The sequence below is a fragment of the Manihot esculenta genome, chromosome 5, assembly GCF_001659605.2.
Source record: "Manihot esculenta cultivar AM560-2 chromosome 5, M.esculenta_v8, whole genome shotgun sequence".
Lineage (NCBI taxonomy): Eukaryota > Viridiplantae > Streptophyta > Magnoliopsida > Malpighiales > Euphorbiaceae > Manihot > Manihot esculenta.
This window is the reverse complement of record NC_035165.2, coordinates 22285889-22296746: the sequence shown is the minus strand read 5'-3', so window position 1 is coordinate 22296746 and position 10858 is coordinate 22285889. Positions and strand designations below refer to the sequence as shown.

The following is a 10858-nucleotide window of genomic DNA, read 5'->3' as shown; positions in this document are numbered from 1 at the left end:
CTTAAAAAAAATTAAATGATTTTATTAAAATAAATTAAAATTAAGTGATATAAATGAAATCGATAAATTCAATTATATAGAAATTACATTGCAATTGGATCCAGAGATTTTTAGCTTTACAATTTTATCCTCTTCTTCAACCTGCTGTCTTCACATGTGATTTGTCCTTTTTTGACTTTCTCATTTTCCTCCTTTCCAGGATTGCCCATTGTGTCCACAGCTGAAATGAGTTTCTTATGTGAAACCCATTCAAAAATGACGCTGTTCTACTCATACAACTAAAGAAAAGCTCTGAACAAGAGCTTTTTGTTTGTTGAAATCAAAGAGAGAGAGTGATGCTCTTTGTTTGCAGAAATCAAAGAGAGAGAGCGTGAGAGAGGGGCTTTCGAGTGAAACTCCATCCATTGCCGAGAGTGCAGGTGAACCAGCGGAGGGCAGGCGACATCTCCCGGTATTCCAGCAGCAACGAACGGCAGCAGTAGCAGCTAGAAAATGAGGGAAAACGGAGGCCACTGCGACTTTGAAGCCGGACTCCAACGATTCCAACCTCCGATGGGTGAGCTTCCAATGACGATTAACTTCTTTCTCAATGAGCTTGGGAAACAAAAAGAAACAAAGAGCAAAAACATTTTACAGTGTAGTGCTTGTGTTTGCTTGTTGGAAGTGCATGAGGAAATGTTTAAAAACATTTCTAATTTATACACAGGTTCTTAGTTTTGTTAGCCAATGCAAACCCATTTCAGAAAAAGAAAAAGGGTTCTGTTAGCCGATTAGTATCTTATTCCATTAGCCTCTCTCTACTAATGTTTGGTAATGATTTAGAATTTTATTTTTATAGGTTGATGGATGATTTTTTTAGTAGCATCATATTTACTAATTATTTTAATGTTAATTATTATTATTTTAAAAAATTCAAAATATGAATTTTAGTGGCTGGAAAGGTTTCCCTTTCAAATTGTTAATTATATATATATAAAATGTGTTGTTATAATATTGAGTAGAATAGCAATTTCTCTTATGATATATATATATTTTTGGCTCATTTGCCCTCTCCTCTCTTTTCTTAGGATTTTGAAGAAAACATCTCTGCTACGCTCAATGCCAATAACCACATTTAAACGCGTTTAACTACGCAAAGGAAATAAAAAGGTGAACGTAGTTCCACATGTTGCAGATTAAAAAAATGATAAGTTAATTCATTCATTTCTCTTGCTCAGTAGGTTTGAATTTGTTTTTCAAGCTACATTCTTAATTTGAAAATAATGATCTGTTAACTTTTTTTTCTTTAAATAATAGTCATACAATCGTTGTTGAAAACCATTCAAATGGGAAAGGTATTGATAAATATAAGACTTGTGATCAATGCTTAAACTATTTTTGAAAGAGCACATTAAATTGCCTTTAAATTTAACACTAACTGCTATTTTAAAACCACATTGATATATAGGTTGTATGGGTGGTATATGCTAATGCAAAGAGTTTTAAACAAATAATTTCATGACATATATTGAATCTTTTGCTTTCTGTTATGTGGACTTATTTAGCGTATTTTTTTTTTAATCTTTTAGCGTATTTAATTTATAAGTTTATTGCAAGTTATAGTTTTCAAAGTTCTTTCCTTTTTTTCTTTATTTTGTTAGTGCTTTTTTTTATCAAATACATAATTTCATTTAATTTATCGTTTTTTGTTTTATATACTGTTATAAGTTTTTGCTTGTTATACTCCTATGAGAAAGTCTCTTTTAATTTAGAACTCAATTTTAATGCAATTTTTTTATTTAGACGTAATATTTTTCTCAAATAATTAACTAATTTGATTTCTTTCTTTATATAGATTTGTGCATAATTTATGCAATGGTCGCAGTTTTGGAGGTCAGATGTCGTCTAAAATTAGCAAAATTAAATGACTGTTATCCTATAAGGTTATCTATCCAGCACATTTTGGATAATCTAAAAGTATCAGTTTATGGTCAGATCCTACCGGATTTAATCTCTCAGCTAAGTGATATAGGTGTTGCAATGCAAGAACTCTATCCTTTCAATGATGATATTAAAAGAAGTGTTCCGGCTCCCTACAATACAATCTAATTAGCAATCTTTTGCTTTAATTAATTTCTTTTTTTTAATTAATTTATTTCATCTCTAATTGTTATTATATGGATATGGCAGGGTCCCGTGGTTAAACTTGTTGCATATGACTTGATTTTTCCAAAAAATTTATTAGAAAGTTCAAGCTCAATTGATAAAATAATCAAAGATATATTTAGAAGTGGCCCTATCATTGAGCTTTTGGATTGCGTACCGATTATGATGAGGATGGAAAACAAGAAATCTACTAGGAAAGGGAAGTGATCAAATTCATGAGGACACAAAACTCAAAAGGGGCCATTGCGTAACCATTACCGGCATATCCTGGGTGGACGATCAATTGATTTGTGAGTACGTAAATAATTGGGGGAAGGATTTTGGCCACCGAGGATACTCTAAGGTAGCATTTTCTGCTTTAGAATACATTGTTATACCAGAAATTAGTATCCACAGTTTCATAATTGAATTAGATTGAGGATTTTTTATTGTTATTATCTCTCTCACACACATATATAGATACATAAAAAGTTTTCATTTATTTTTTAAGAGTTTTGTGAGCTAGATCTATATGTAATATGAAATTAAAGCCTTACGAAAGACTTTATTATATTTGGCTTAGTAATGATGTCTTGTGGCATAACCAAAGAAACATAGAATTTGCTTTATTTGACTTGGGTGTTTTGTTTATTATTATTTTTTGTAAATTTATCTTATTTATATCTTTTATTTATCCTATTTATTAACCAACATTATTTGAAGTATAGCTCTTAAAATCTAAAATTTTAAATTAGTTTATTCTTAAAAAGCATCAAAATATAACATTCAATTGGGACTGTTTGTTCTTAATCTGAAAATTTTGAACACATTTTCAAGTAATGTTATTGTAAAAATTACATATTATACACACATATAGATAAATTTAAGTGGCTTGCTTAATAATAGTGTTTGAAAAAATGGCATATTAATTTAACTATATAATAAATTCTCTAAATAGTGTTTATAAAACTTTCAAATAAATTAATTTTTAAAATTAAAATACAAATATAAAATTAACTTCAAATTCCATATTGATACTAATCTATTCATTTTATATTACACTGATAATTTATTCTAAGTTCCCTTAGACGGTAATAATTAAAGTTCAGTTTTTGAATTTTTTGGGTATTTAGAGAAGACAAAAGTAAAAGATTTAAACTATACTGCTTTATAAGATAGTTTTTCTTTTTTCTTTTTTTCTTTTAAAAAAATAAATTAAAAATTATATATATAATTAGAAAATTTTCATTAGTAAAAAAGTTTTATATTAAATTTTAAAATATAAAAATATGCGCCCATTGCACGGTTAATATAACTGGTTTAAGATAAATGTAAAGTTTCTTCCTCCATCATCATTGAGTTTTACCCATGAATTTTGAACATTTTATTACTTGTTTGAATACATTTTTTTTTTTTTGTGAAAGAAACATTTATCATGAATGTAATGTCAATTCGTGACAAGTTAACATTCAATAGAGTCGCAGATTGTTTTTCCGTTATCGAACACCACTATCTTTTAATTTTAAGAATTTAAAATAAAATAACATAATTTTATTTTAAATTTAAGGTTGTGTTTATTTGAAAAAAAAATTTATATTTAAAAAATAAATTTTATGAAAATCATTTTCTAACAATATAATTTATTTTTATTATTTAATTTTAATTTTAAAAAATAAAATATATTAATAAATTTATATAAAAAGATATCTTAATAAAATATTTAAAGTGTAAAATAATTTTTTTTAAAAAATTGCTTATCTTTTGATCAGGAGACTAAATTTTCTTAGTATTCTGTAGAAAATATTTTCCTATTTTCCTTCAAAACAAACCGCAAACTAATGATAAAAATTAATTTATTAATTACGAAACGTAATAAATATTTATGACAAATTAATAAGCATTGTCGTTGAAAACATAAATTGTTAATTCAATAAAATATTTTAAACTTAAAAATTTTTACTTTTGAAATCAATTTAAAACTTCTTAGTTACTGCAATAAATTATTTCAAAATTAAGAATAAACCTTCATTAAGAATCTAGGATTTCGAATTTAATTTAATTGATATCTTTCTGTTAATGCATTTTAAAACTTCTGCTAATTTAACCGTTTAAAAGAGTGTTTGATCCCTATAAGTTATGCTTAAACTCAAATTCTTTCTTTAGAGATGCTTGCATAATTCCCTACAGACTATGCTTAATTTGGTTCATCGTGGTGGTAGGCAGTCTCCTATGTGTTCTATTTGTCACTTATCCTCTGAATCCTTGGAGCATATGTTGAGAAAAGCATACAGATGGCTTTGAAGCAGAGGAAAGGAAGTTCAAAGAGCCCCTCCTCTCTCCCGTAAACAAGGGTATACTATAGAAAGATTAGCCGCTAAAGCTCTTAATCCATGCATGCAAAAATAGAACAGGGACATAGAAAAAACAAGACAAACAACGGATTTAAACCACTCTCACAGTTCTCCACCATCCACCATCTGCTGTCAAAGAAAATCAAAAGAAAAAGAACCACCCGAAGATGGGAGAGGGGAACTCACAATCATGCGCAACATGAAGGAAAGCGTTCGGGCAAAAGGGAACCACGAGACCGGTAGGAAAATGAGACTTCCAAACTACCAGCAATAAGTTCGCCGCAATTCCAACAAGACCATTAGTTTGGTTAACTGTAATTATTCAACAACAAAAGATTTAACTATTAGTTTTTTTTTTTCGAAGTACTTTTAGTTACTAATGCCCTCCAGTGCAGAAAGTCCAGAATTACTTTCTTACCGAGTCAGTTGAGACTAACTCTTATTTTAATTATTTTGAACTGTTAAAAGAATCTATTGAAAAAATCACATATTATCGCTCATCTGAATATTTTCCTCACAACACTCTGAAAGTATCAACTTATTATATATCTCCAATTCATCTACCGTAGAATATATTTCATGTTTCATAAAGTACTCAGGTAGAATCTATTCAAGCTAATCTAAAAACTCAGATTAAAAAAAAAAAAAAAAAAACAGAGAGAGAGAGAGAGAGAACAAAGCAGAATTTTAATATTTAATTATAAAACTTTTAAGAAGATTACCCACAACAAATTACCCAATTATAGAAATGTGACTAAAGCTAAGTATCAATTTGATGAGGTCAAACACAAAAAATGCAATTTATTAGAAAAACATACATCCATTTAAGTACTTCTCTGTAAACTGGAAGTTTAAACACACAACAGAAATTCTAGCATTATCATATTATCATCTGCATCTAAATTGACAGCATATCCGAAGTGGTATGTCCAATGTAGATCCCAAAGTGATTACCAAACATAAACTACACACTAAAGCGTAAACATGGTTTGACACGCAAAAAGCCTACAAAGAGGGAGGTAAAATAATTACCAGCTACTATATTGCTCATACCACTACACAAATTCGACCACACGAGACAAACCATCAACTTTGAGGAAATACTTGTCCACAATTAACAGGAATTCCCCCATACTTGTTAAATCTGAGGGCAAATTCACTGCCAGCACGAAATCCACTAGCAGGATGACAAATGAGAGAACCACAATATAAACAACCCTTCATGGTGCTAGCATCTAAATAAATCCAAAGAGCAACAAAAAACAATTAGCTAATAAAATAATAATCATAAGACATCGCTAACAATGTATCAAAGTCAAACTTAAACTTCTTCGCTTGACAAGGAAAGAGGGAAAAATAGAAAAGGTGGAAGCATCTTAGCGTAGTTGAAAGTGAATTTCTTATATCTTAGGAAACCACAGCCATCCCCTGCAACTCAAAGCCCCCAACCAAGCAATAGTCATATGAAGCCAAAATTCTTTACCCTACCCCTCCTTTATAAATGCAAACAGGAGCATAAAATAAAACACATACCAAAACTCATAGATTTCAGGATAACACAACAGGTGTCACATAAACCAACCTTGTGAATGTATAGAGCCATGTCTGACAGACTTATCAAACAAGAGAAAGAATCATGCATACAAAATACTTAAGAACCTGAAAAATATAGAAAATTGATATTGAGACAGTACTCCTTGGGAGACCAATACGTCATTGTGCCAATTAATTGCGTGCTGTTAAGCATAAGGGAATACAACGCGCAAAGAAGACAACAGGGAGCAAAGAAAACACCAGGGAGCAAAGAAAATAAATTTTGTAACTCGCCTATCTTTTCAAATGCAAACAGAAAACACGAGTACATACCAGAGCCTTTAGATTTCAGCATACAACAACAGGTGAGACGTAAAGCAATTCCATATAATTCAGCAAAAAAGAGTTTTGGAGAGCATTCGTAATCTCTGAGTTTCGCCTCAAAGTTGAGGTGATACCATATGCCATGATCAGAAATCGTTTTGCATTCTACAACCTTCACAAGCTTAAAATTCAAACGCTGAGAAAATGAAAGGGGAGGGAAATAGAGTTAAAGATCCTGAAAGAATAAAAAAATTGTAAATCTGGGAGAACGGAAGTAAGAAGCAAGAAGCAAGAAGAAGGCCAACAAATCTATATAAATATACAAAACCAAAGTAAAGAAAAGGGACAAACATCACTAACCAAAATTCGAACCGAGTAATATTATATCAGTTTAGCAAGTGTTAGTATATGTTGATACTGTGTAGTGTCTTAAAAATCATTTAGTGGTATTTTAATTATTATCAAGTGAATGGTTATAATTATTCATATGGTTGTAACCTAGTAGCTAAATTTGGCGTATGGTTATAATTTAATTTAATCAATTATAAATAGGTTCTATGTTTTTAGTTTTATCATTCACAAGAAATAGTTTTATGTAATAGATTCAGAGTGTTTCTAGCTTGTATGAAAATTTTGCAGAACAAAATAGAAAACATTAATAACTAATCTGATGCAATATCTGGGTCCAAATATGTAAGTGAAATATGACTGATTTAGAAATTTTTGAACTGAAGAAAACTGGACTTCTGCAGCAGGACAGAGGTCACACACCCCTAGGTGTGTGGATCTTCCGGTCACATGTGATGTAATATATTTGTCTTTTATGGTGAAGTATGAGTTTTTACACTGACATTCTTTTTCATTGTTTCATGTGGTAGTGTTGGCTAAATGATTATAAAGGAACAGCTAACATAGCTAACATATTTCCTAGCCGCTGTAATTTCTTTCAAGCGCTACATATATGAAAATTGAAGAGATCATTAACATAATGGTAAAAAAAATACGAGAAAAAAAAACTCCTTTCAATCTAACTGATGATGCTTTAATTATTTGAATAGTAGGAAATGATAAATGATCTTCTTATGGTTAATTTGTTTCTATTAGGTCAGTGGGTCATAAAAGAAAGTTTAAATCAAAGATACTAATGTCATTTTCTTACTGTAAAAAACTTTGACCCACTCCCAGGAAACATACCCTAATGCAACAAATCGACCCATAAAAGAATACACATAATGGTTATATCATTTGCCCATTATCAATACACATCAACCACAAAGTAAGCACAGGTCACGACAAGTAAATAAAAGAAAACTAACCTCTTGATGATTGTGATAAGCTATTGCAGCCTTAGCAATCCTCTTCCACTCCCGGGCCATCTTTTTCTCCAGTGCACGCTTTTCTTCAGGGTTCTCCAGCTTCTCTAGATCAGCTTTATCCATTGGTTCAGCTCGTAAAAGCAATCCCTTCTCCCCAAAGAAATATTTATACCCTTCTATCATGATGCATTTTTCTTCCCCAGAAGTACTATAACATTTTGAAAAGGCAAAATAAAAAATAAATTCATCCATCAGAAAAATCAATTTGAACAAGTAGACTTAACCATACCCTGGAAGAAGACCATTATTAGTATCAGTACCATTCTTCTGAGCATCATCTGCAGGATTATCCATCTTCAGACATTTCTGTTTCAAGTTTTGGCACTGATCTACAGAGTCTCTTTTCAACCTTCAAGTAGATAGAAAAGGAAAAGGGCAGAAATATATTAGCTAAATTTAATTAAACCGAAATGCATAAGCAAATGGAAGAACGCCGAAACTAACAAACTGACCTTCTTTGCCTTCTGCTTACGCTGCTGCCTCCGCCTTCAGTCATCTTCAGATTAAACACGCCACAGCACCTACAAAACACGAAAAGGAGGAATTAGGGCACGCGTAGATTTGGGGATTTATTGCAAAACGGCCTCATTCATGCGCTTTAATATAGACTACGCTAAAAAACTGATGCATTTTCTAATACTTATAGAGCATTGGTAAGAGACACAGACGAAGAACTTACCAGGAACATATGAAGCAAAGGGTTTTGGATTTGGCTTTAAGCCCTTGAGGTCTCGGAGCCTGAGATGGGGAGCTTTTCGGGTGCTTTTCCTGTGATATGTTCTTTTACGGCTTGAATTATTAAAATTAAAAAAAAAAAAAAAAAAAAAAAAAAAAAAAAAAAACTCATGAAAAAACAAATATTTTTATGAAAATATTTTTTAAAAAAAGAAATTATTTTTATTATTTACTGCAATGTTAAAAATAATATTAATAAATTTATATATTTAAAATTTAACAGAGTTAATAAAATCATCAAAAAAAACTTTCTTTTTTAAAAGATCAAATATATTTCCTTAAAAATATAACTTTCCATATGCTTTGTTTTTTAGAGCGGATGAAAAAAAATTTTATATTTTTAATTTTTATTATAATTACACTTTATATTTATTTTTATCAATTAAAATATAACTTTTTAAAATTATTCTAATTATATCTACCATTATTTATACTATTAAAAATTAACGAAATTATCACGACACTAACTAGGTTAATATCACATAAATATAATTTTATTATAACAAGAAATGCAAGTCTGTCAATCGATACTATTATTAAACTAGTGATGATAAATTTTTTAAATAAAGTTTAGCTATCATAACTACAACAACATTTGTCAGATATAATATTCTTTGAAAAAAAAATATTTAGAATACAAGAGCAAATATTAAATATAATTATAATTAAAATATAATTTATCAATATGTTAGTCGATAAACGCCAAGAACATTACATACGATTACAAAATAGTCTCACATGAAAGAAGAACATTATACTTACATAGAAGTACCATGTACAAGTTGACAAATACTATCTTTAACTACTACAGCAATAGTAACGGGAGAAACTTAATATATCTCATGGGAAAGGACACTAAGCAACAGCAGAATAAGGCTTATGCGATTGAGAGGGAGAATTAGCAAAAACACCATTCTCTTGAAATAGGTTGAAATTAATAGACACAATACATGATATAAATATAGAGCTGTCGCTTAATAATTATACTGCATTAACCATTTAATATTAAATTATCCTAATCAACATATAAAGTAATGATTAAGTGGTGGCGGAAATTGTTTAGTTATGACTAAATAATTTAATTAAATAATAAAATTTTGTTATTTTTCTACAAAATATATTCAATTTGGATCATTTATTAATTAATAATTTTTAAAAATTAAATTTACATTATCAATTTGGTTATTTTTAATTTGGTGACCCAATAAATAAAACTAGTCAAATTTTTATTAGTTACCATATTCCTTATGAGTTATTAATAAAATATTATTTATATTTATTATTTTATAATCTACTTGCCTTTACGTACATCTTAGTTACTCTTTTTTCTTACTATTCCTCTTTGATATATCTTCCTTTTTGATGTATCTTCCTTCTTTTGAATTTGTTCTTTACAAAAAATAAAAAAAACATGAATTTTAACTCATTTAACAACATATAATTGATTGAAAACATGGAAGATTATGTTTGCCTAAATTTACTTACCACTTAAGCACTTAAACTTCTCCCTTTCTTTCCCCCTTTTTTATGGTTCCTTTGCTAGTTATTTCATCTAGGAAAGGATTTTGCATGGATGAAGATTTTGTCTTTTATAGAGAATGATAATCTAGGATCCAGAAAAATAGGGTTTTACAGAAGTTTTTTGAATAATGATCAAACTTGCCCCCTTAGGGACCGTTCACCCCCTTTTATTCCTTTTCCTTTCGTCTGTTATTGACGTACAACGGAGCTCTTGTCATTAGACCACGTGTCCCTGCCACATGGATACGGAGATACGAGGATATCGGATCCCTGCTCCATGCGTAACAACCTCTGATTCTGTGTGTGCACGTGCCAAGGGACCCGCAAGATGAACGGATGGGTCTTACTCTGGGTTCCAGGTTGGGCCGGCCAGGCTGGGCCGGGTGAAGGGGACAAGATTGGGCTGAAGAGGGGCTCCCCTGCGGAGCTGGAGAATGGGCCATCCCGGTTGAGGCGTGTCAGGAGGGAGCCCGGCCTTACCATTTGAACGAACCAGACCTTGCTCATACTAAGGGCTCGAAGACGTCCCAGTAATGGGCCGATATCGTGGGCCTCGTCTCTAATTCGAACGAAGAAATCTCGCGGTCATCAATTGCCCCTTTACCCTCTCGGCAGTTATTATCTGACTGTAGAAGGGGTAAATACCGAGGACCATCATGACCGCGCTGCCCAAGGACAGTTTCTTTTAAGACGCTTGGACGCCCTTCTGTCTTGTTACTGTTTCGAATTTTGAACTCTTTCTGCCTTTCTGGAGCATTTGCCATCTTTGATTCCTTACGCTACTTGCCTACTTCGTCTTATAGCTTCGGCCATTGTTAAGGTACGCTTTTCTTCTTCACTCCCCATGGATGGCCCCAGAATTCCCGATGTTCTCAGGATCAAGTCTAACGTTAC

The 10858-nt window shown here is 31.0% G+C and overlaps 1 protein-coding gene and 1 long non-coding RNA gene across 2 annotated transcripts; one reads left to right on the top strand and one right to left on the bottom strand.

Annotated features, from left to right (window-relative positions):
* Positions 1–235: 235 nt before the first annotated feature.
* LOC122723741 lies at positions 236–4472 on the top strand. Its single transcript, XR_006350860.1, has 4 exons — positions 236–556; positions 1068–1149; positions 1835–2488; positions 4348–4472. It is a non-coding gene; the product is annotated as an uncharacterized LOC122723741 (long non-coding RNA).
* An 853-nt stretch (positions 4473–5325) lies between these two features.
* LOC110615546 lies at positions 5326–8477 on the bottom strand. The gene is made up of 6 exons (XM_043957113.1): positions 8388–8477; positions 8161–8229; positions 7938–8057; positions 7649–7856; positions 6342–6528; positions 5326–5710 (listed from the first exon to the last, which is right to left on the bottom strand). The coding sequence occupies exons 2-6, from the start codon at positions 8202–8204 to the stop codon at positions 5562–5564; spliced, it is 708 nt and encodes a 235-aa protein (XP_043813048.1). The 5' UTR covers positions 8205–8229; positions 8388–8477; the 3' UTR covers positions 5326–5561.
* Between the last annotated feature and the right edge of the window lie 2381 nt (positions 8478–10858).